This window comes from Ciconia boyciana, chromosome 7 (genome assembly GCF_034638445.1).
Source record: "Ciconia boyciana chromosome 7, ASM3463844v1, whole genome shotgun sequence".
NCBI classification, from domain to species: Eukaryota; Metazoa; Chordata; class Aves; order Ciconiiformes; family Ciconiidae; genus Ciconia; species Ciconia boyciana.
In genome coordinates, this window is record NC_132940.1 from 55,718,950 (window position 1) to 55,742,357 (window position 23,408).

The 23,408-nt window shown below is 51.8% G+C and overlaps 4 protein-coding genes across 16 annotated transcripts in view; 3 read left to right on the plus strand and 1 right to left on the minus strand.

Moving 5' to 3' along the window:
* The window catches only part of IQCG (IQ motif containing G), a 31,956-nt gene extending 30,851 nt beyond the window's left edge, over positions 1-1,105 (minus strand). For 4 of the 6 annotated variants that reach the window (XM_072867538.1, XM_072867540.1, XM_072867541.1 and 1 more), the window contains exon 1: positions 787-1,092. In XM_072867538.1, the coding sequence (XP_072723639.1) occupies positions 787-890 (104 nt within the window). In that variant the 5' untranslated portion in view covers positions 891-1,092. Of the gene's footprint in view, positions 1-786 lie in introns of all 6 variants that reach the window. The other 2 variants (XM_072867537.1, XM_072867542.1) reach the window with 2 other exon arrangements.
* Positions 1,106-1,284: 179 nt separating this feature from the next.
* Positions 1,285-5,001, plus strand: RPL35A (ribosomal protein L35a). Its single transcript, XM_072867553.1, has 5 exons — positions 1,285-1,384; positions 1,809-1,851; positions 3,019-3,171; positions 4,135-4,279; positions 4,943-5,001. Exons 2-5 carry the CDS (start codon positions 1,841-1,843, stop codon positions 4,964-4,966), a joined length of 333 nt encoding a protein of 110 aa, XP_072723654.1. The 5' UTR covers positions 1,285-1,384; positions 1,809-1,840; the 3' UTR covers positions 4,967-5,001.
* A 145-nt stretch (positions 5,002-5,146) lies between these two features.
* LOC140654349 (uncharacterized) lies at positions 5,147-12,281 on the plus strand. 8 transcript variants are annotated; one of them, XM_072867543.1, is made up of 4 exons: positions 5,147-7,444; positions 7,951-8,084; positions 9,594-9,717; positions 12,187-12,281. In XM_072867543.1, exons 1-2 carry the CDS (start codon positions 6,673-6,675, stop codon positions 8,055-8,057), a joined length of 879 nt encoding a protein of 292 aa, XP_072723644.1. In that variant the 5' UTR covers positions 5,147-6,672; the 3' UTR covers positions 8,058-8,084; positions 9,594-9,717; positions 12,187-12,281. The 8 variants fall into 8 exon arrangements, with proteins under 8 accessions (XP_072723644.1, XP_072723646.1, XP_072723649.1 ...); XM_072867545.1 differs by having other exon boundaries at positions 7,990-8,084; positions 12,187-12,277; XM_072867548.1 differs by lacking the exon at positions 7,951-8,084 and having other exon boundaries at positions 12,187-12,280.
* A 2,465-nt stretch (positions 12,282-14,746) lies between these two features.
* On the plus strand, positions 14,747-22,488 carry C7H2orf72 (chromosome 7 C2orf72 homolog). The gene is made up of 3 exons (XM_072868265.1): positions 14,747-15,289; positions 18,584-18,700; positions 19,744-22,488. The coding sequence occupies exons 1-3, from the start codon at positions 14,752-14,754 to the stop codon at positions 19,833-19,835; spliced, it is 747 nt and encodes a 248-aa protein (XP_072724366.1). The 5' UTR covers positions 14,747-14,751; the 3' UTR covers positions 19,836-22,488.
* Positions 22,489-23,408: the final 920 nt, after the last annotated feature.

Here is a 23,408-nt window from a genome sequence, read left to right on the forward strand (position 1 = left end):
CCTACCACACATTTGACACTGTTAACTGGGTAGATTACTGAGAGTTGCTGTGCTTTCTACCTCTTCCTTAAAGTAGAAGCCAACAGAATAGTTTGGAGAATTCATAATATTCCATCCTTTCTCTGCTCCTACTTCCTAACAATTTCTTCTAAGAAAAACCTCTGCTTATACATGCTTACAAGGCATTGAGTGCTTCTAACCTGGCCCAGCAAAGGACCGATAGACTTAATTCTCCTCCTGGATTGGGATCTAATTCCTCAGTCTCAGGTTCAAGCTCTCCAAGCCCAGCTGGTGACAAGATGACAGTAGATTTTGTTCCTGAGATCCAATTTTTCATAAAAGCACTCTGGGCACATGTCCAAATGCAGCTTAAGACTCTTAGGAACAAAGTTACAGTGAAAGTCTGGACGGCCAAGGCACATTTCACGTCGGAGTAAGTTCCTAAATCACTTAAAGTGCTCTGAAAATGCACCTGAATTTCTGGCTATGTGAGGGAAGTGACAGAAATCAGGAGTGAATGACCCTGACTTGGGAAAATGGCTAAGTGCATGCTTGCACCTATTCTTATTTAGGAAAACACAGGAATGTGTGACTTCATTACAGGGATTTGAGCATAGAAATACATGTTTTCTGTCACCGAGGCGATATCAGGAGTAAAATAAATGTTGAGATGATTCACTAATCCAAGGTGAGAACGGAGGAAGACAGGCAGGGCCCGGAGAGCTGCCATCAGAAGAGGGCCCCAGAGCCCTGGCCAACCCAGAAGCATCAAGCGCTGCCCTTCACCTCCTCGCTGCCCCCTCGTAGGGCTCCTCGGCTTGTTCCACCGCCGCAGCCGGTTCTCGCTGCGGGGCTCCGGCCCCGCTCGCCCTGCCAGGCCTCCCCTCCATCTCCGCGCCGCGATTTACCTCTCCCGCCGCTCCCACCCCGGCCGGCCGCAGGGCCCTGCCCACAGCGGCTGGGCCGGCGGTACCGGGCCGGGCACCGCCTGCACGCTGCCGGTGCTGGGCCCGACCCCGGTCCCGGCCCCGGCCCCGGCCCCGGCCCCGGCCCGCTGCGGCGCTCACCGGGACGCGGCGGCCGTGGCGCCCGTCTCCATGGCGACCACCACGCTCCGGGGGCCTCGCGGGGCTGCCCGGCGGGTGCCTGCACGGCGGGGCTGGGGCCGGCCCTCCCCGCATCGCCACCCGGAGCAGAAAGGAGACGCGGGGGACGGGGCGAGGGGCGCGCTGGGGGCCGGTGTACCCACCCCGCCGGGGCCGCCTCGGTTTCTCCCGCTCAGGCGGTGCTAGCGGCCGCCGCAGAGGGTCCTTCCCGGCCCATATCCCGGAAGGCAGCGCGGCGGCTCTCTCTTTCGCCGCCATCTTGGTTCGCCGCCGTGGGGGTGAGCTGTGGAGCGGCGGCGCGGGGTGAAGCGCGGGGGGGAGCTGCCCCCGCCATGGGGCCGTCGGCGGGCGCGGGGCTCCCGGGGCGTTGCGGCTGGTGCCGTGCGGAGCGGGTAGAAGGCGGGATGGCGCCGATGTGCGGCGGATGGTCCCGCCCGCAGGTTGAGGCCCGCAGCTGAAGGGGGACTGAGGCGCCTGGAGCGTCCTGTTCTCTGGGGAAGCGGAGGGGTCTCCTTCCCTCCTCCGTGAGGCGGAGCACGTCCTGGGGAGGCTGGCGACCCTCGTGCTCTCGTCGCCGTGCTGTGGGTGGCCCCTGGCCGTCAGGATGTTCTGACTCCCGGACCGGGCTTGCGGCAGCTCCCACTCGCTCGGCTGGACAGAGCTGCCGGCCTGGGAGGCTCATGCCTTGTGTGTCGTTTCTAGGCCTGCTGGGACCAGGGCTTCAGGAGGACACCATGACCGGGAGGTGAGTGACCTGCCCCGAGTTAGCTCTCGGCTCGCTGTTACGGTGTACTTTTGACAGGTCTTCTTGCAAACTGCGCGTTTCTGAGAGTGTTTTGTTAAAGCTGCGGGCAGTGATCCGTTTTCCTGTGGCTGCTCTCATTTTCCAGGACAGCCCCTCTGCCCGGTATCCTGCTGGGCCCTCTGTTAAACGCCCACAGTCGTGTGTCTGTTCCGAAGCCTCTGCCTTAAACTGGTTGTAGCTGTTCATATGGTGTGCCACGCTTTCCCGGGCCTGTCAGTAGATGCGGGATATTAATGGTGTTTTTATTAGCACAGTGTTTGCGAACCTTCAGTGTACAGTAGAGGCTTTGACATTCTGTTTTCCTTGAGTAAGGGAGCTACTATGCCATCGAGTTTTCTTATGGATATAGGGATTGAGGTGGTAAATGGTGGAGGGATTGAATCTGAATCACAGCGCTTTGTCTTAATATTTATCTGTGAAGTTTATCTTCTGTTGTGCATGTGTGGACGGTAGAACTGGATAGCTTCGTTTAATACTGCTGTATTATGGGACAGTTGCTGGATGCAGTTGAGACAGTCATGATGTATACATGATGTGTGGAGTGAGCCTTATAATTGCTTTACATGCATAGCACAGACAGGTCTTTGTTGTAATTGTTGAGGAGTTTGTTACTTGTCCGGTGCATGAGGGGCTGTCTCTCTGGCTGTCCCCATAGATTGCAGTTAATTCCTTTGAGGCTACAAATTAACAGCAATTAATATCTTCTCCTATTGTAGTTACTGCAACACAGGAGACTCAGTTTATGTGGTGTATAGAAAAAAAGTGATATTTACTCATCACAGAGTGTTTGTAGACATTTGAAGACATAACACCTACTAATGTTGAAGCATTTTGGTTTTCATATGAAGCCTGTAGTGTCAGAAGTTTATAACAAGAAGAAAGATACAACGTTCTCATAAATACTTCATGTCCCCGTTACTTAGCTTTCCTCTGTTGGCTGAATGTAAGGATTTGCAGTAATTAAGTAAAAGCAAAAGCAGTGGGATTTTTCCTCAGCTAAATTTCTACTGGTGTGGAAATAGTTTCTGCTGAAACAGCACATTATTTGTTTTTACATTTGATACTTTGGAGTGAATTATAGTTTGTAAATGTTTTCAATGCCTTTAGGCTGTGGTGCAAGGCCATTTTTGCTGGCTACAAACGTGGCCTCCGAAACCAGCGGGAGCACACTGCCCTTCTGAAAATTGAAGGTGTTTACGCCCGTCAGGAGACAGACTTCTACTTGGGCAAGAGGTGTGCCTATGTATACAAAGCTAAAAAGTAAGTAACTCTTTATTGTTATGAACTCCTCTCTCTGTTTTTGCAAATGCCAGGATGTGAGCAGTCTGCTTATAGAGCTTTTGTTAGAACAAAAATAAATTGGGCTCAATTTATCAATAGAATGTCTATGGAGTACTATGTAGACCAGTTTTCCTGGGTTGGTTTCGTTTTTAAAGTCCTGGGTTATTTTTGCTTTAATTGGTCTGTGTGTTTTTAATTTAGATCATGAAATTATGTGAAATAATCATTCACTTGTTATGTTACAACATGTTACGTTAGTAAATAGGATGAGAAAAATTTTGCCTGAGACTGGCAAAAACCGAAGGCAGCTTGGTAGAGTAAATTGAAGTGAGGTGAATTTGTGTCAAGTATGATGAGCTATTGAATTACTTGAACAGCAGAATTATTTTGTGAAGCTTGGAGGAATTTGTATCCTGGCTTTTGCATGCCTACGTCAGAGCACTGTCACTTCTGCTTGTGCTGGCATTGGTGGAGATCTTAAGAACAATTACTTACTACCTTCCACATACTTTTTCTTTGAGTGTGGTTGTTAGAGTTCAGAATTGCCTTGAATAAAAGTGATCAGACTGTTAACTTGACCACCATCATTTCCAAGACGGCACGTGGCTTTCCTTCTAAAGCAGTTTTTTGCAGTCTTATACCAATGGATTAGGTTTTGGTTTGATCATCTTAGCATTAGTGTTTTCCAAATTTTTAAGTTTTGTGACCTGTTAATAGTTCTCCAGTGGATCTTCTGATAAATTACAAGCTGCAATACTTACCTTATTTGGAAGGTATAGTGAAAATCCCAGGCCTAGCAAATTTCACAGGTAAGTGGAATGTGGTGAACTAAAGATGGCTGTGGAATACAGTTATGGAAGTGCCTTAAAGAGGCTGCATTGTCAGTCCTGTGCAGAGCTGTGATGGGGTGGGCTCAGCGGTTCTTTCCCTCTCTTTCCTCAGCAACACTGTAACCCCCGGTGGCAAGCCTAACAGGACACGAGTGATCTGGGGGAAGGTAACCCGCGCCCATGGGAACAGCGGCATGGTTCGTGCCAAGTTCCGCTCCAACCTTCCTGCCAAGGCCATTGGACACAGAATCCGGGTGGTAAGTGGATTTATTTTAGCAACAACATATTGGCAGTTTTTGGGGTGCCTTTTAACCCCACATAGTACGAGGGAAAACTCGAACTATGGTTTTGTTCTGTTGCTGTTGTGTGTTCAATATGGCTCTTTGAGTGCTCCTTTTGGAGCTAGGAGAGGTTTGTTGCTGGCTTCTTGTGCTGAAGGGGGGTTGTCTTGTCAAGGGTTTTTGTAGGCTTGCTCAGGTTGTCTGGAAAGGCTCTTCGAGTTCCAGGACTCTTCCTTAGCTCCCTTCTAAAGCTGCCTTGATTTCTTTTCCCCAGTTCCTGTACATGTATTTTTGCACCCTTCTTCTCCAGTTCCTACCTGTTGACAGATTTTTCTCCTACCTCCCAAATGTTTTAATTGAGGGCTGTCTTGTCCTGAGCTGTCCACTAGGACCTGTTTTAGCCACAAGGTTTCGATGAGACTGTCCCTTTAGGACCATCACCCAGAGTTTTGATGCAGTATCTTCCTAGTGATGTTGCTACACTTTTTCATTCTTGCACCTCATCTGTGTAAATGGGGGGGTTGCTTTTATAGTAGTTGAAGAGATCAATGATCTAGATTGTAACTGCAAAACTTGTCTTTAAAATAGTACAGTCCAGTAACAGGATTTGTAACACGATTCTATTCTTGTCTTTTACAGATGCTGTATCCATCTAGGATCTAAATTTTTACTGGAAATAAAATGGAGAATCTGTTTAATTTTTGTACATTTCTATTTTTATCCCCCCACCTATTTTGAGGGACTTTGTTCTTTTTCAGTAACATATCAGAATTCACGGCACAGGGATGGAGTAGTGGCTCTAGGCTAGTCAGTGAAATGGAGATTCGACCCGTGCTTGGCAAGGCATTTGTAGAGCAGACTACATTCTAAAGACAAATAACTGGGAGCTTTTACTGCGACCTGTCTGTGCCTCCCATCACGGAATCCGAATGGTTTGCAGGGCTAAACAATAAATGTTTACAACCTCATACGCTGTGCACACAAGCTTTATATAGAACATGAGAAATACTTCCTTGCGTACCTACTAGAGGGAAACTTCTTACTCCTGTTTCTCTTGTGCTTGGAGATGACTGCTCTTGAGACAAAACTGTAATGGGACACTAAATCCTAGCAGGTGTAAGTCCTAGCTCACATCTAAAAATAGTGATTCTAGCAGAGTCACGAAGAATGAGACCACATGTACCTGGGCAGCATGCATGCCTGTAGCATCTGCTCTGTGAAATTTGTTTAGACACGTTTTCATCACGCAACTCTGTAGTGCCTGGGTGTTAATGCTTGCTGGTTTCCTGGCCAGCCTTATCGCAATATGTAATGCGGGGTGGGGAGGATCCTTACGTCAGACTGGTGTATCACTTTCATGAGTTCTTTAAGGTTTGTTGAACAAGAACGTGGTGAAAAATTAAAGATCCTTCAGTTTCTTAGTACATCCCTCATGAATACGGGGTAGTTTTAAGGGAGGTTTCAGGCAGCTGCAGGTTGGTGTGGTTACTGCTGATGTCATAGTCCCAAAATGACCCGTCGGTACCCTGGGTGGATGATGCCACTGATTCCATGTAGTTTTTCAGCCATTTGGAAAGCACCCCTAGCTGGTGAGGCAGGTAAGTCGTTGCCCTAACCTTCCCTTGGTCCCACTCAAGTGCAGGTCCCTCCTTCCCCGTGAGAGCTTCCCCCTCTCTGCCTGGCCCCACTGCCTGCATGCGGCAGGGAGCCCTCTGAGCTGCGAGCTTTGCTTCTCTCCTGCAGTGGGCTGGTAGTTCATAACTAATCCTCTTCCTTCTGAAGGAGGTGGAGTAGTCATGTATTCAGAGTATGCTATTGGGTAAATTAAGACTTTCTTTTGAATGGCAATTCAAACAAAAACTGGACCTGGCTACTTGGCTCTGGTATAGAAATTACTTTGCTGGACTTGCTTCAAGAATTAAACCTGCTGCTACTGCTGTCTTCAGCAGCAGGAGAACGCTTGCAGTGGAAAGCTGCATTTTTTTTTTAAATGTGTGGAGAGAAACTGCAGCTTATGGGATGCTGGATCAGGTCAAGCAGGGCTTTAGTCTTCCGCAAATACCAGCAGGTTGTACACATAGGATTCAAAGAAGGATGGGGTGGAATACAAATTGAATTTCCAGTTTTAGGCATTACCAGAGGAAGGAGGAGGAAACGTAGTGGGCAAATTGGGCTGTAGCAGCAGGTTGGTAGGACTGTGGTCCCTATCATGTGGTTGGATTTTGCTGATGAGAAGGGAATAAGCGCTCTTGAGTTTGAGGTAAGGTGCCCAAAAATATGTAATGATCCCTTTTGTCTCATCTTTTTCTACTGTATCAGACTACTGAGGTACAAAGCCTGTTCCTGGGAGGTCCAAAGTCAAATAGCATATGGCTACAATTTTTGAATCTTTGTGTCAAAACTGCTATTTCCTTTCACATTCATTTGGTCACACCAAAACCAGTGTGTTTGATGGTACGTGGTGGCTGCTGAGAGCAGCAGGCGTAGCCTGTTTCAAGGCCTGTGTGATGCGAGTGCCTTTGCTACAGCAAACCCCTTCCACTCCTTTCCCCAGCAGTGCAGCAAAACGACTTGTGTGGGAGGAAGCTATGGCATCAGAGGAGCCTGCTGTCTGCTTCTTTGTGGACCGAACCACCTGGGAGCTCCTCAACCTGCTGGACATAGTGGGGAGGCAGAATGGACGGGTGCTGGTGGTGGAGGTGGACAGTGATGATGTGAGAGCTCCCTTGGTGCTGGTGGATTTTTCCCAGGACCTGTGTGGCACAGGCAACATCAGGGCTAAACTACAGGAGGTGGAGAAGATGGAAGAGGAGGTTCGGCCACATCTGGTTTTTATGCTCTGGCATGCCACTGTGTTGAAGCAGCTCATGCGGTGGGATCACCTGGATGAGGCTCTCTGGAATGTGAGGAACTTCCTCCCCTGCGTGCCGGATGTTCTGGTGCTTGTGATGATCCATCCAGACGTCCAGGAGCAGCTGGACCAGGCAGTGGAAGCGCTTAGGAGAATGCAGTGTCTGCTGGATGGGGCCTGGCAACTGGTGGTGGAAGCAGCAGTCTACAGACCAGGCCAGCCTGGTGGTATCCTGGAGGCAAAGAGAGCTGCATGTAGAGCACTGAGAGAAGTCTTAAACTGCCATGAAGGTATCCTGGAACATAGCTAAACTCAGGGGTGAGGGACAGAGAGACAGGCTTTTTGGAAACAAAAACATGCTCAGGGTGGGGCATGGAAGGGTCTGAGGGACACTGTAGACCAAATTGATGCTTGATGGCCAGGTTCAGATACAGGAAGGAAGATAAGCTGGAACTTGCAGGCAATGTGAGCTGGAAATGAAAATGAGGGTTTAAGTGCTGGGGTGGGGATGGACAATGTAGTGTGAGCCAACTGTGTGTCCTCTTCCAAGTTGGACAGTGGTGGCTCTTGCTCCTTGCCCCAAAACACACGTGGCTATGGAGACGCTGCTCAGTGTAAGAACTGCAGTCGTGACTCCACTGCTGGGGCTTTCCATGATTGTTAACAGCTTCACGGTCTCACTGACCCTGCGTTCTTCATTGGAGGGATGCACCAACTTTTTTGGGTGAGCAATAGGCCAAAGCTTTCACCAGGATGATGCCTGCTGTTCTTCTATCACACGCATTTCCTCTCCTAGAAGTTGACTCCTGGGGTCCATTTATTGTTTTGCTCCCAGAGTTCAGTTACTGCTGTGCTCTGCCTGAACATATGCGACACGAGGTATCAAAGACAGCTGGAGAATGAACTCCCTTGGGCAGCAGAATCTGGCAGGTTGGTTTTAGTGCTGTTCACCTGGATGTCCCTTTGTAGAAATACTTCCCTCTGGGTGCCTTGCTTGTCTGCCAAGTCCTTTTGCACAGGCATGATTCAGTTATGTGGCTGCTGCCAGGAGGGGACACTGCTCCTTCAGCATCACGCTGTCCTTGCTACAAAGCTCAGATTTCTTTGCTGCATTGGCTGAACAATCTACCCCAGGAAACTGCTATCAAAAATCACTGAGTTTCTGCTTTGCATGAAATGCCTTGCTCAAATATCAAAATGTCCCCAAGAAATGTGCTGGGCTGTCCCCAAGAAACCAGCTGTCAACAGAGAGGGAGTGAGAGCAGGCCAGCTGCCTCTGGATTTTAGACTGTCCCAAAACTGAGATAGTGAAAGAAACCCAGATGTAAGACCTAAGACCGCTTTTTCCCAGGAGAGCCTGAATGCAGGGGTCTCTGGTAGTTCTCATCAGCACAAAGTTCCTGAAATTCCCCAGGGTTCTTTGTAGTCACAGGATGGTGGGAGAGCAAAGTTTGCTGCCCCCTCTCGCTTGTTGGACAAGATGCTGCAAACAAGATGAAGGCCCGTCTCCTGTTGCAGTGCTGTTTGCCATTAGGCCTTTCTCAAGCTACTGTCCTCACACCAGAATAGTTGAAGGGTCCGGGATGAGCTGTCTAAATTTGTTACACTGATCCATGGGATCCTTCCCACCTACCCTGATGGAAGGACCTGGGGATGGTTATGTGCAGAGCATGCTCTGCAACTCGCTATTTCACGTGCAGCTGTTCCAGGCTTGCCAGGTAGCTCAGCGTGGTGTGTCTGGGCATGCAACGCCTTGCTGTCATTCATGCTATGTTTTCATGCTTGCTGCCTGAGCAGCCCGTGAATGTCGTGTCCCTTCAATACGATGGGTGAAAGAAGCTTGCTGTATCTTGACCCAAACTCCACTGAGATCTGTAGATCAGGGTCTGAGTGCTGGCTTACGGAGGTGTCAGCACAGCTCTTGGGGGAGGACTGAGAGTGGTGTGGGCTGAACCTGCAGCATGTGTAGGACTGAGAATCAGCTGGAGGACGGTCCTGATCTGTGCCCGAGTGCAGACTGACACTGCTGAGCCCTTCTGTAACAGGAAATCAATCAGCATCCTCTTCAAACTAGAGGCACTCCAAGTAAAACAGTACATTTGTGTTCACTCCTCCTCATTCCTGGGCAAAAAAAGAAAAAAATCTATGCAGATGAAAACCCAACATTTAGCCCACTGCCCATTAAAGGGGCTATTGCAGAGAACTGGCCTTCCATACAAGTGGGTACCAGTAGACATCCAGCAGGTTGAATTACTGGGATGGGTTATTTTGGGTGGGAGGAACTGTGGGAGCAGTAGATTATTTTTGTTTCTAAGGCCAATGGCTCATATAATAGCTGAACTCATTTCACATCCTCTCTGGGCATGGCAAGGCACTATGGTTAGCTGCATGTTTTTGCAGTGGGAGTTTATATGTATTTCTTCTCTGGTTTTTTTACAGATCTTGTATCCACCTAAGATCTTAACTATCACCAAAAGAAGTATTAAAAACTTGGTATTTATTTAATTTCCCTGTGTGTCTGTGTGTAACATCAAAGGCTGTGAAACTCCTGCTGAAGCTGCAGGTTTGTGCAATATAGTACAGAAGGGGGGGGATTTGAGGGTGGTGCAGAGCCTCTGAACGAACATTTCTCAGGGAAAGAATCCTCCAGGTTATTTTTCAAATATGGGTTCTTTCCACATCCTTAAAGACAGTGTAGCTTTATGAAGCAAAACAACCTTGCTGTAGGTGTTTGGGTGGTGCTGGTGCTTGGCAGCCTCTTGGATGAGGTGCTGGTTCTGTGAAAAAACTTGCTTTAAAGGATGGGGCGAAAATGACCTTGGGGTCTGGGGTAACTTTTAAGAGGTTCTGCAAAGGGTACGCGCACAAAAAGCTGGACTGCTGGTGTTGGAGGCACGTGTGTATTGGGAAAAAATGGAGGCTGGTGGCTGTGAACAGCTAGTCCTGGGTCCTGTCATCAAACCAAAGGCAAGGGTCCAGCTGAGCCTCTGGCAGGACAGCCAGAAAAAGGCCAGAAGAGGCAGCTTGGTCCTTGGGTCTGATTTCATGTCTATCGCCATCCAGTTTTTGAACATTTTTCCAGCAGAGGAGCAAAGAGCAGAGCAGGCTGAAGGGCAGCCTCCATCGCTCTCCAAGGGGAAAGGCAGAGACATCCCTCCTACCGTGTGATTAGGGCTGCCCCAACACCGCGGGCTCTCTGCACAGGGCCCTGTGCCAGGTCCCCATCCTCCTCTTCAGAAATACCTTCCTATGCCCCTCTGCCATCCAGAATGGGACGGTGACTCAAGGAAACTTAGGACAACTGCAGACATGGGCAGGATGAGGTATGGCTTTCAAAGGGAATGGGATTTTGGAGAAGAGAGGCAGGGAAAGGTTTGGCGTTTCCCCATCAGGGAATTCCCAGCTTTATTTGCTGATGGGGTATATCCTCTGCTGAGCGGAGCTCAGAGGTGTGCGATGACTTGGATGGATCCAGGCCAGGGCTGAATCGGCACAGGCTGCCAGGGGAGCAAAACTTGGGCTGCCTCAGTGGTCCCTGGAGGTGGCTGGGTCTGGGGTGTGGGGAGCTGGGATAGAACAAAGTGACCACCCAGTTTGGATTCAGTTGTGACTGAACTTGTCACAGGAAGGATCCATGTCTGGTTTAACACATTTCAAGCTTCAGTGGGTGAAAAGTGGGGAGGGATCTGGGTTCAGGGGCTAGAAAGGTTGAGGGGAGTTTTGGGGAAGGTCAGTGGAGGAGATGGGAAGAGCCATGGAGGAGTGAACAGGAGACAGGGGCTAGAAGGGGATCAGTGGGACTGGGATGTTCAGGTCGAGGGCATAGGTGGGGTTTGGGGTATTTTCTTCACTCGCAATTCCCTCCTCTGATACTTCTTTGGGACACCCAAGAAGATCTCCATGGACGAATTGCTCAGCGGTGCCCTGCAGCAATGCTCCTGGTGGCAGCTGGTAGTGCTGCACAAGTAAAGCAGATGCTTTCCAGCATCTGGTAATGATGATGTGTTTTTCTAAAGCAGTAAGTGGAAGCAGGTTTGGAGAACAGGTCCTGCGAAAGAGCACTTGTGCAAAGGTTTGCTAAGGCTTAGCTTGTCAGCAGCCAGTTCCCTCTCTTAGCTGGCACAGAGGCTTTTCCAAGTGTCCCTGTGAGCACCGATGCTGCTGAGAGGAAGAGCTTAAGGAGCTGGGCTGGGTCTTGGACACAGGGGCTCAGAGCTGCTCCCACAGATTCCCTCTTGCTCGTTTAGCCTCTCTCCACTCCTGTCATCAAAATTGGCACGAGAATCCTTTTTACCTGTCCTTTTTCTACTCTTTTCAGAAGAGAGGTTAATCTTAGTAAATGCATCTCTTAAGGGGCCTAATCCAATGGACCTTTGATTTTGTTTAGAGTTCAAGGCACATGATAAATTTATTTCTCTGAACAAAGCATCTTCTCTTCCTCCTTTGAAGTCCAAACTGAGCAGATGTGTTTGCTCTGAACAGCCATGGGCATGTGTAAGAGATGTGATTACCCTCATTTAGGGCTATCTGTAGAGATTTTCTACAAATGTGACTGTCAGATGGATGTTTGAAGGAGTGTCAGGCCTTGTAAATACATCTGTGTTTTTGCTCTGATGCCTGCCAGAGCTCTGAATTCACTTTGTCGGGGACTACAAATACTGCTGAGCTCATGACTGTCTCTGAACTGTTTGAGCTGTACCTCTTTAAGTAACACAAAAGAAGATAAATTTGTATTTGCTATTAGATCTTACCTCTGTTAATGAATAAAGAAATGTAAACAAAGTTGTTTGGGTATTGTAGATGACATTCACCTTTCCAACCAGCCTCTGCTGGCAATGGTACATGTGTACCCAAAATTAACTAGAGAATTGCAGCGGCCACGAAGAACAGCTCTATCTGGTCCCAAATATTGGTTTTTAGAGGCTGTGCTGGCAGTTTAAACATCAGAGGCACTGCAGAGAAATAGCCAGTGGTGCTTCTTCTGAGCTGACTTAGGAAGACCATTTCAATTTTTTCTATGCCTTCTTTGCAGGAATCATCTTCATAAATTTGGGGAATCGCCTGCTTGAAAGCCCATTTCCTGAGGCACTTTGGGGTCTCTGTGTGAATCACTGGCACAGCACTGCTCAAAGAGAGCCCTGTGAGACGCATGCTGTAATGGTCTTTGCGCATCAGACAAGTTATAACTGGCACCATCACACCACAGCCTGTGCTGGCAGCTTGTGTGGAGATTAAACATGCTGTGGGTCTTGTTGTGGCAGTTTACAGGGAGCATCCTGCCTCCTTAGAGCCAACTTCAAGAGACCTGGGCTTCCCCGGTCAAACTGGCCAAAGCAAGTGTCTGTCTCTGGATTGTTCCTTGCAGGGAGCAGCCAAAGCTGCTGGTCCCTCTTCCCAGAGACCTTCCGTTTGTGACTGGCTTATGAACAAATCTGTGTGAGGGCTGTATCCAAAATTCTGTAGTGAGGGAAAGTATGAGCAGAGAAACCCCAAGGTGAGGGCTTCTGGGGACCAGCACCTGCTCCTGTCCCCTCCTGCTGCTGCTGGCACAGCTCATGGTGCTGATTACACCCAGGGCTTTTCTCCACAGGACCATGAGCAGGATTCTGACCAGATGAGAAAAAAATCCTTGTAAATACAAAATCTGGGCAACACAAAGGCGAGACCTGGCTGTTGAATTATGTCTGACTTTGTAGCTCTACCATGTTGACAGCTGCTCTCAGGGCTCCCCCACTGGCATGGAAGCATGGCCTCTTGTGACAATAGACCCTGATCTTTGGAAGAGGAGTCTAATCCTCCTGTTTTATTTCCCCCCGACTTGCTTATCAGCACTTGTCAATGTGTAAGTTACTTTTGCTAGGACCCAGGGCAGAAAGTCTCTCTGAAACCCTTGCCCAGGCTGTCCGGCCCCCGCAGTGCTGGCATAGGGCAGTGTTTGCTAAGCCTGTCATAGCTGGGGTAAATGTTTTCCTGGCTTAAAATTGGTGGCACAGCGACCTTCCTGAGCTGCCACACCTCTGCTGTGCCTGGGAACCAGCCCGTGGCACGTCCCTTCCCTGCGGTGGCTGCCGACCTGCCAGGCTCTGGGGACGGGTGGCCGAGAGGACAGGCAGGGAGCAGGCACGCTGGCTCAGCTGCCTTTGTGGCACATGAGTGTGCCCCAATGCACGCGTTGGGAATGACTGATCCAGGGCAGGCACGTGAATTTCTGCTCTGCTTTCACTTCGAGTGCTCTTGGAGCCTCCTCCATCCGTCCCACAGAGGTGGTTTGGCTCCCAACGGCCTCAGAGAGTGAGTGGCCAAGGTGACTCCGGACGTTTGCTCCTTTGAGCTGTTTATCCCCTCCCGGGTTCTTGTGATAAGATGTTACCTGTTTGGAGGAGCCTGTTCTGATCTGGAACAGGAGAAGTGTTTACCATGTGCCGTGAATCGGAGCTTCCTGGTTCATCTGCCAGGCACACTGACACCAAGCAACTGCCAGGGCCGGGCGCAGCGGCTGCCGTCACGTGGCTTTCATTCACCATGGGCTGGCAGAGCTGGCTCGTGGGATACGGGCCTTTTCCCATGCTGGGGCTGCGTAACATGTGCCAACACCGCAGCTCTGATTACAGCTCCGTACTTATCCCTGCAAACATTTAGTGCTTTGACAGGACATGTGTATGTCACTGTGGAGCGCTGCCGATGCTGGTGGGGCTGTGACTATGGGCTGCGTTTTGCATGGAAAGGGATGGATGTGGTGTTTGTGGAGAGGAAGCCAAAGGGGACCAGCTTGGGTAGGGACTGGGAGGTGCAACGTGTGGGGTGGGGGCTGCAGCTCGGCTTTGCACTTGTGCACGAATTGGGGAACTTGTGACCAATGGGGTGGGTATGGCCTTTGAGGGCGTAATTGTTTCCCAAAGTGGAATTGTTTCCCAAATGTGGCTGTAGCCTGGCCAGGCTGCGCAGCAACGTAGTGCCTCCTCCAGCACGATGTCCACAGAGGCCACTCCATCGCTGCCCTGGGGTACCGTGTGTTACACCCCGGCGGGCACGTTCTACCCTTGGGGGTATGTGATCAGCTGCTCCTCTATCATGGTCTTGTGTGTGTCCCACTTGGCGGTCACCACAGCCTTCACTCATCCCTCTCTCAGCTTCCTAGCCCCTCCACAGCGCGTGGGTTTTGCCTGAATTTTACCACCTCCCCACGGGTAACAGGACCAGCCTCGCAGGAGGCCTGTGCAAGGGCTCCGGGGCTGGTTGCGTGGCAGATCCGGGGGCCCCAGATCCCCTCTAGCACCCTCGCCGCTGTGCCCACCGGGCAGCAGGCAAGGGCTGTGCACCGGAGGGAGCTGGGGGGGTGCCGGGACGGGGCTGGAGGTGCTGCGGGCCGCCTCGCACGGGGCGGGGGGGGGTACCCTTCACCTCCCCCGCTGCACCGGGGCCGGCGCACGGGGCGGTGCGTGGCGCAGGGCGGGCGGTGCTGGAGCTGGTGACCGGGGCCGGGGCCGGGGCCGGGGATGATGCAGGGTGCGAGGGACCGGTGGCGGGGCCAGTGGGCGGTGCGGTGCCGGGGGCGGTGCGCGGTGCCGGGCAGGGTGCGCGGCGGCGGCGGCGGGGGATGGCGGCGGCGGAGCTGCAGGAGCTGCGGGCGCTGGTGGAGCGGGCGGGCGGGCGGCGGGCCGTGCTGCTGGTGGCCGAGGTGGCGGAGGGGGCCCCGGCGGCGGCCACGCTGGCCGCCTTCGCCCGCGACCTCCTGGGCGACGAGGTGCCGCCGGGGCCGGGGCCGGGGCCGGGGCCGGGGTGCCGGTCCCGGCGGCGGGCTAGCGGCGGGCGGCGGGCGCTGGGAGCGCGGCTGCTGCTGGTGCTGTGCCGCGGCGGGGCGGCGCGGGGCCGCGGGGCCCGGGCCCGCCTGCGGGAGGTGGTGCGGGACGTGCGCGGCCGCCTGCCCCCGGCACCGCCGCCCGCCGTCGTCGGCGTCCTCCTGCCCGGCGGGGACGGGGAGGACGCGGCGGTGCTGGACGCCACGCTGCGGCGGCACTTCCCGGCGCCCGGCACGGTGCAGGCGGCCCGGTACAGCCCCGGCAGCCCCGCCGCCCTGCGCGACTGCCGCGCCGCCGCCTGCCGCGCCCTGCGGGCCGCCCTGCAGCACCCCGCAGGTACCGGGGGGGGACACCGGCCGGGGGGCAGCGGGTGGCCGGGCCGCTCCCTCCCTCACCCGGGGGCCGTGGGCTTTTACAATGGGATTTGCTCCGTTTTCCCGTGGGATCTTCTCCTCGGTGGGATCTACCCCACCCCAATGGGATCTGACCGCTCCTGATGGGATCTCCCCCCACCCAAAGGGATCTGGCTTTTCCCATTGGGTTCTGAGCACTCCTGACAGGATCTCCCCCCGACCCCACTGGGATCTGGCTTTTCCCATTGGGATCTGACCAATCCTTATGGGTTCTCCCCCCACCCAATGGGAACTTGCTTTTCCCATTAGGTTCTGACCACTCCTGATGGGATCTTCCCCCCACCCAATCACATCTGGCTTTCCCCAGTGGGATCTCTTTCATGCTGGTGGGATCAGAGCCTTCCCAATGGGTTCTGCCTCTTTCTGGTGGGGTTCCCAGTCCTGGCAGCTGGGAAGGACAAACTTCCCAGCAGGCTGGGAAGCACTAGAGCAACTCTTGGATAGCAGGGATGTGGCAGCTGACGGCTGTGACGCGGTGGCCATCCATGCTTATGGATGTGTGTTCTTGAGGACGCAGGATTGGGGTGCAGCCCTTGCTGTAGGGTGCAGGCAGGACCTGACCTTTCTGCGGGAGGAAGGTGCTTGTGCTGGCTTTGCATAATGAATAAGAACAACAGCAAGTGGGTGTTTGGGTTTAAAACCATGCGTCTGTTGGTGGCCATTTTAAGCGATATGAGGATGGCAGGATGAAAGCTGGGTGTGAAACAAGCCTTGAGGAACAGCACTTGCCCTGGAGCGAAAGGCGAGTCATGTTTGTGTGCGAACGCGGGGCGCTGGGCAGCTGGGCAGGCTCTGCCCTCACAGGAGCCACACAAAACAGCCCCGGCTCACTTTAATCTTTGGCACTGCTTGTCATGGGCTGTTTCCCTTTCCTTCTCCCTTCTTTCATTTTTCCCACTTTTCCCTTGCTCCTCATCATTTCCAGGGGCTCTGGTGTTCTGCTCTCTCGCTGCCTTTACCCTGAAGGATCCTGGCACTTGCTTGCAGCACATTGACAGTGTCCTCTGGGATCCCAGAGCTGCTGCAGCTCAGGTGCTTCTTTCCATCAGTTCAGTCCAGAATCCTGGATCTGAACGTTGAGGAGCTTTAAGATGGCCAGGACCCACTGTGAGGGTGCAGGACTGTCTTCTGCCAACCCTTTATACTGAGGCACGCATGATCCCCTTTCCAGCTTCTCTTCTTTTATGGGCTTTTGTGTTCCTCACATTGTTCCTCCTGCAAGAATTTCTGGTGTGCTTGCAGAAACCAGTGAGCCCTCCGGTTCTGGTTGCAGCAGCCTGGTGGGACAGCAGCTGCAGAGGCAGTAAAACATCCCAGCATACGTGACTTTTTCCTACCTCTGCACGTTGCTGGCGCTTGGCTCAGTACGTGTATTTTTGTGGCTAGCTGTGGCTTTGTCTTTCGTGCAGACATGGAAGCAGCATAGCAGCCAGCAGAGGAGAAAGAGGAGCAGAAGGAGCCAGAGCGGGTGTTGCAGCCTGTTTGTGTGTGCTTTGTAAGCATGGTGGGTAGGAGGACTCGGCTTGTTGCTTTAATTCACCTCTGATGTGCTGCCTGGTGCTCTTAGTCATTTAAGTGTCCCAGGACCTGCATGTGTAATGAGGATGCTCATCAGCTGCAGGGTTCAGCCTTAGGCAGGGGCAGCTTCTTTCCATGTCCATGTGAGCGCTGCCTTCCAAAATCTCCATGTGGCCAGAGCTGCTGCAGCTCAGGTGCTTCTTTCCATCAGCTCAGTCCAGAATCCGTGCCTCTGGAGGGCATAGCTGTGCCCCTGGAGAGCTGGGGACCTGGCAGTGCCAGGCACCAGCTTCCTTGCAGCCTGCTCTCCTTTGCCCCATGGCTTTCCCACAAGCAGAAGGGGAATAGTATCTTTAATGTAATGTGAAGGAGGACTGTGGGAAAGATGGGCATGGGGTTGTGGAGCACCCTGCAAAGCAGGTTCTAGGGATGCCACCGTAAAGATGTCCTTGGTCAGGGCTGAGCTTGTCTTGTTTCCCCTCTTGACTTTGAAAGTGGCTTGTGCTAAGCTGACAAAAGACGCTCTTGCATCTGGATAAGGGTGCTCGGAGGTGTACCGAGTGTAACGCTCTGTGTACGTGTGCTTGTGCCCTTTTTATTTCAGCCCAGCCTCAAAGCCTTTTCCTCTTCTACACACATGGCTGCTCAGCTCTGCCCATGACAGTTGCTCTGGAACTGCAGCCCTCCTATGCTGGGAAGGTCCTGGACACTGTTACTCGTGTGGTGGAGCTGGGACAGGAATCGCAATGGGGTTCCTGCATCTCTCAGGTCTAAGCAGAAATGTGCCGGGCTGCTATCCTGGCATGCCTGAGTGGTGCCCAGAGTCCCCACGCACTGCGAGGAGGGGGTGTGTTTATGGCTGGAGGTTTTGGTTTGTTGACTGGCAGAAAACACTGCCACTGTGAACCCTTTAGTGTCGCAATGATTTGATAAGCTGAAGGACACTGAAGCACTGAAGTGGTTTATCATTTGTTATCTGATTAGGAGGTGAAAGGCTGGACAATATTTCAATGGAGATGCTGAACTGCTGCTGTTGGAGACCATATAAAATATGCTGGTGTAGTGTTTTACAAGCTGCTGTAGTGTTTTACTATAATGGCTTGAAAGCCTGTAGTAACTTGCTGTGACCTTTGTTGTCCTTCAGAATAAATACTATACATTGATGGAGGCCACGTGCTCTCTGCATTTTGCAAGCAGTTACAGCGGTAGTTTTCAGTGCGCTGCAAGTCTGCGTGTCCAGCAGGTCTCCCTGGGAGGGAGGAGTTGCTTAATAAAGTGGGGAGCAGTAAATAGGTTGATGTGGCAGAAGCTATGTGATAATACAAAAGAAAAACTTCCTTCTGCAGGAATGCCCTAACCGTGTCAGTCCCCAGCCTTGCCACGTGTGCTGGCTGAGCTCCTGCCAGGTTTCTTGCTCACTCTGGGCTGCCACATCCAGGATGGTTTTGGCAGTGAGGTGGCAAAGTGGAAACCGACACTGGGGACAAATTTCCAGGGCAGCAGAGATTTTCAGCCTGAAGTAAGGATTGCCAGGAGCTGCTCTGTGCTTTCCAGAGGTGGGCTCTGTGGAGTGGACCCAGTTTTGCTCCGAGGAGTTGGGCTCGTGGAGGGGAGATGTTGTGAGTCAGCAGTGGGGAGGTGGGGGAGCAGCAGGGCTGACCTGCTGCCAGTCTGATCTTGTCTTCTCTGGTTTATCCAGAAGAGGGGAAAGACAGGGAGAGGTGGAGGCTCCCATCCTTTCTGCGGTGTATTTCTTGGAGCCGGAGGAGCCAGAGAAATGGTCATGAAGCAAAAGCTGCAAACAATGTTCATGAAGGTATGCCCAGCTCCCTCCCTTGTACTCCTGCTGTGTCTGTCAGAGGTTCCTCACTGACTCCCTGGTGGTCCTGGTGCCAAACCCCTTGCTGGTGGCCTCCTTAAGCTATTTCCAGCTCCGTAGCTGACATCTCTTCCCTAGCCGTGTCTTGGCCAGAACCTGAAGACAAACAGCACACGCCTGGCTGCTGTGTTGCTGTCCCCTTGTTTTCTGACCTTTTGCTTGGCTAAATAAAAATACACTGGCTCTGGTGCCCAGCTACACCCCTGGGAGCAGTGCTGGACTCAGCTGCACTTTGCAGGAGTTCCTGGCAGCAGAACTGCTGTCCATCCAAACAATGAATTGGAAGCATCACCCTGATCTTACATGATGTTTTCTGCTAACACAGCTGGAAGGAGTGTCCCCAAACCACTTGCAATTTGGGGGGAGGGGGGAGGAGGAAGAGGGCGGTCAGCCTTGGGCTCCCTGATTCAAAGGGTTCAGGTACCAAATAGCCTCATGTTCAGTCTTTGCTGTACCATTGGCACTTCTGCTTGCCTTTCCCAGCAGTGATTGTCTTTTTGCAGAGAGCCCCCATGCAGGAGGCTACAAGGTGCGTGGTGTGGAGATCCAGACTGCCCCTCGGAGCACGTAGAGGAAGGGAAGCTCCTCCACTGTAAAAGCATAAGGGTGTGAGAAAACAACTGAAATGTTTGTGCAGCTTTGAGACATGTCCCCTAGGGTCAGAAAATATAAGTGTCTGATCTTGCAGTCAGTGCCAGGCAGGTGATGCATCATGGCCATGCAGCTTGCTCTGAGATTGCTGAGACTGCAGGAGGCCAGGGAGCTGGGCCCCGTGCTCCTTTGGTAATAGATCACCCCTGTTTGTTGAACCAATGTTGAGTTTGTAAAGCAAAATGAAAATCAGTTATGAAAAAAATCAGCTGTGTTTAGGTCGTAAGTATATATCAATTGCTTTGTCCCATACTTTCTTTTAAGTTGCATTTTGCATGAAGAAGGGTTTCTCATTCAGATCTCCCTTGAGGTCTCTCTGCTCTTTGCAGATGACCTGCAGGACCCCGAGGAAGACGTGGCTCTGACCATCCTCTCTCCCAATGGAAACTATGAAGAAGCTGCTGGAGACACGGGCACCTAGATCTGCTGGGCGCCCAGCACAGTCTGTGTCCCAGATCTATCCGGTGGATTTGGAGCAGTGGGAGGAGGAGCTGGTGCATGCCCACTCACCCTCTCCTCTGAGGACCCACTGCTCTGGGGAGAAGCTGCTCGGCTTAGCTCGCCGGGGTCTTCTGTAGCTGCCAACAGCCTCTGAGGTCTGGGCCAGAGAGCCATCCCCTGCTGCACCCTGCTGCCCGGGGGTGCCTGGAGCTGCCAATGGACACTGGGCTTCTGAGAAGCCCTTTGGGGATGTATCTCACGTCCTGGGCAAGATGATGTGGGGACTTTGTGTGTGAAATGCAGCCACCTGCTTGAAGAAAGAGGAACGCTTTCTAATTCTGAGCAAAGTTCCCTGCTGAGATTGCTGGGGCTGGCCTCCCTGGCAAACAGATTCTGCTGCCTTGTTTTCCTGCTTTATTGCTGCTTTGAAGTTCCCGCCCTCTCTCTGATCAGGAAAAAAAAAAGACAAATAACAGGGTAGCATGGAGACTGCAATGGGATTAAATATGAGGTCTCGGATCTACCAGCTACTGAAAAGGCTTGAATGTAACTGTGTAATGTGAAGAAATGCAGTAATGCAGCCCACTGTGGGTAGCAAGAGTAACACAAAAGATACTGATAGTAATGGCAGCTGGAGCAGGGTGTGGTTTGGAGCAGGATCCATCCCTCTGGCTTGTCCTGGTGCTCATAGACTGACTGATGGACTGCCTGGGTTGGAGGGGGTGGCAGACGGATGCTACGGTGTGGCTGATGCTAGATGGTGTTACGGGAGAGGCCCATCTTACCTGGGACATCTCCACAGCGATGTGGTGGCAGGTCTTGGAGGTGGCCTGCAGCAGTCCTCTCAACAAGATGTGGCTGCTTCATAAATAAATATAAAAATATAATCTATTTAAGTAGTTCTAAAGGGCTGCCTGTAGCCTGTGGGGCAACACAATTAATTATAAATCCTTGGTTTATGAGGAATATTATTACAATGGTATGAATACCTCCTTTATTTTTACTTTAATGCAACATAAACCAGGTCTTGTTTTATTTTTAGCACAAGCTGGGTTTTGTTTGGCAGTGGCTGTCCTTTTGAAGTTTCAGGCCAGAAACTACAGTCCATCATGTCCTGCCTACCTCTTCTCTGGGTTAGCTGCTGAATTATGGCAGTACGTCCTCCGTGCACATTTGTCCTTCCTCTTGCTCCTTTTTTCCCAGTGGCAGCTGAAGAGTCTGCAGTCCTGCCAGCTCCGGCCAGTAGTCTCTCCCAGCAGTGTGCCTTCGGCATCCCTCTAACTCTTACCTGGAGTAGGGAATGGGTTTTTTTACCCCGCTCTGCTCATGATAATGATCATCAACGTTTTTCAACAAACCATTTTTCTGTGCCTCAGTTTCCCCAACAGTAGGATGGGGACAGCAACACCTACCTACCTCGCTGGAGCAATGATGTTAATGCTGGAGTGGAGCTTAGCAGCTCTTGGGTTTAGACTCGGTCCCTTTTGTGATGGTGCTTTGCCCTTTTGGCTGGGAGAGAGCAGTTGAGGGTGTCCGGGGCATGCTGGTGGGGCTGAGTGGGAGAGATGGGGAGCGTTTCCAGGTGTGCTTAGCAAGTCTCTGTGTTATGCTGCTCGTGAATGTGTTGGGATAGTTAGGCTTGGTCTACGTAGGAAAGCTTTGCCTGAAATGCAGCCGTAAGGTGCTGTAGCTGCTCCATAAGAAGGCGGGAGCGAGGGGGTAGGTGGATGCCAAGTCCCTGTGAGCAGCATTTGGGGAAGTGCGTGTGGCAGCTCTTCACAGCAGAAACACTTTCCTGTGTGGGTGTGGGCTGCGGAGAGTGAACCTAGGAGATAGTTGACATTGTCAGAGCGTGTTGCTCTGCAGAGAGGGCACCGAACCCACTCTCCTTCCAGCCTGCAGGATTTCTGTAGGTTTTCTTTGCTTATGACCAGGTCGAAAATACAGATGTAACCAAATGACTTTATTAAGTCACTTGGCGTGGGTGGCTGTATTCGTGACCTTGGGCTTCAGCACTGAGTAGCAAGTGCATCTTAGTGAGATGAAGGTATCTTCCTGCTCTGTCCCTGGCATGAGCACGTAGGTCTGCCATGCAGTGGAGTCCCTCTGCTCGTCTTCACAGCAGAGCCCAGGTCTGCCAGTTACGTACTTTCCCGATAAAGCCCTTGGTTAGGGGAGTCCAGTAGGACTTGACAGCATGATCAGGTGAATCTTTATTTTCTTGCAGTATTTGGCCTTTGCCGCCTAGAATTTACCAATGAAGAGGTGGCCCAAGAGTACAGATTTGCAGTTAGAAACCTATCTTAGTGCTACAAATCCAATGGATTTATTTACTGGTAATTTTAAAGTAAATCAAGCAAGTTTACCCTTGCAGTGAGACTTTTGTGGAAGTGGATGAACTGCCTGGGGTTTAGGAGGTATGAGTGGGAATATATTTGACCAAGTATTGTTTTCCTTTGACTGAGGAATAAAAGTGACTTGAATTGTTTTTTTTCTTTTTTTTTTTTCACCAGCTGGACATGCGGAGGTGCAGCAGATAGTTTTACATGTTTAATTGATTTAATAATTTAAGGGCACTGTTACCTTACATGCTTGCTTGTAAAGAATAAAGACGTTTAATTTCTGAATTGGAACATGCTTCGGTTTGTTTTTTGTTTGCCATGGTGTTATCCTTAAAGTAGCATTATGCATGGTTTAACTGATATTTCCCTTGATTTAAATAAAAGGTATATTGGGAGGGAATGGAAGTGACCCCAGTATATGGTATCCAGAAGATCAGCAGAATCGGTCTGCGTGTAGCTCAGGCAGGCTGCTCTCCCGTGGGCAGTGGGGAAGGCTGGAGACCCTCTCGGCTGTCTGAGAAGAGCGGGGCTGACCCTCCTGGCACGGTGGGTAGGGCTCTGATAACGTTCATTAATAACATTCGCTAACTGAGGCCATTAGGTTTCCTCAAGGAACTCCAGCCCTTCAGAAAGTATTTTTTCCTATTTAGTAGAAACAGGTAGAAACGAGTGTCGCTGAAGTCTGGGCGCTTCGATCTCTTGTGCAGCACCATTTGCTGTTGAGCTGGATTTTCCTTGGGGCGAATCCACCAGCCTGAATTTCCCATCTGTGCGTACTGGAACCGAAGCAGAAGCCAAAATGACTCCACGCTCCTCCACAACTGGGGCACCTTCAGGCACACGTGTGCGTGGGAGATGGGGACGGTGCCCTGTGCCGCAAAGTGACGGCTGGGGAGAAGGATTTGGCGAGGGGCTGCCAGATGCACCTGTACGCGTGCTTCCCTTTTTAAGAGAGAAACGGGTTTGTGAGGCCTTTCCCCACGGCTACGAGGTATGTGTGAGGAGCCGGGGCCCACAGAGGCGGCCCGCAAGAGGTGGTGAATCCACGCGGTAAAATCCCCGATCCCGCGATGCCGGGGGACACGCCTCTGCCCCCCAAAATGCCACCCCATTGCGGGCAGCCTGTCCTGGCCGGGGGGAGCCGCCGCCTGCGCGGTGCAGCCTGGCAGAAGGGGGCAGCCGTGCGTCGGGGCACAGCGCAAACGTGGGCA

Coding starts and splice junctions, on each gene's coding strand:
- RPL35A (XM_072867553.1), top strand. Junction 3,172..4,134: donor TATGTATACAAAGCTAAAAA/GTAAGTAACTCT, acceptor CTCTTTCCTCAG/CAACACTGTAACCCCCGGTG. Junction 4,280..4,942: donor TTGGACACAGAATCCGGGTG/GTAAGTGGATTT, acceptor TGTCTTTTACAG/ATGCTGTATCCATCTAGGAT.
- LOC140654349 (XM_072867543.1), top strand. CDS start 6,673: ATGGCTACAATTTTTGAATCTTTGTGTCAAAACTGCTATTTCCTTTCA. Junction 7,445..7,950: donor AGTCTTAAACTGCCATGAAG/GTATCCTGGAAC, acceptor TTCCTCTCCTAG/AAGTTGACTCCTGGGGTCCA.
- C7H2orf72 (XM_072868265.1), top strand. CDS start 14,752: ATGGCGGCGGCGGAGCTGCAGGAGCTGCGGGCGCTGGTGGAGCGGGCG. Junction 15,290..18,583: donor CGCCCTGCAGCACCCCGCAG/GTACCGGGGGGG, acceptor TGGTTTATCCAG/AAGAGGGGAAAGACAGGGAG. Junction 18,701..19,743: donor TGCAAACAATGTTCATGAAG/GTATGCCCAGCT, acceptor TGCTCTTTGCAG/ATGACCTGCAGGACCCCGAG.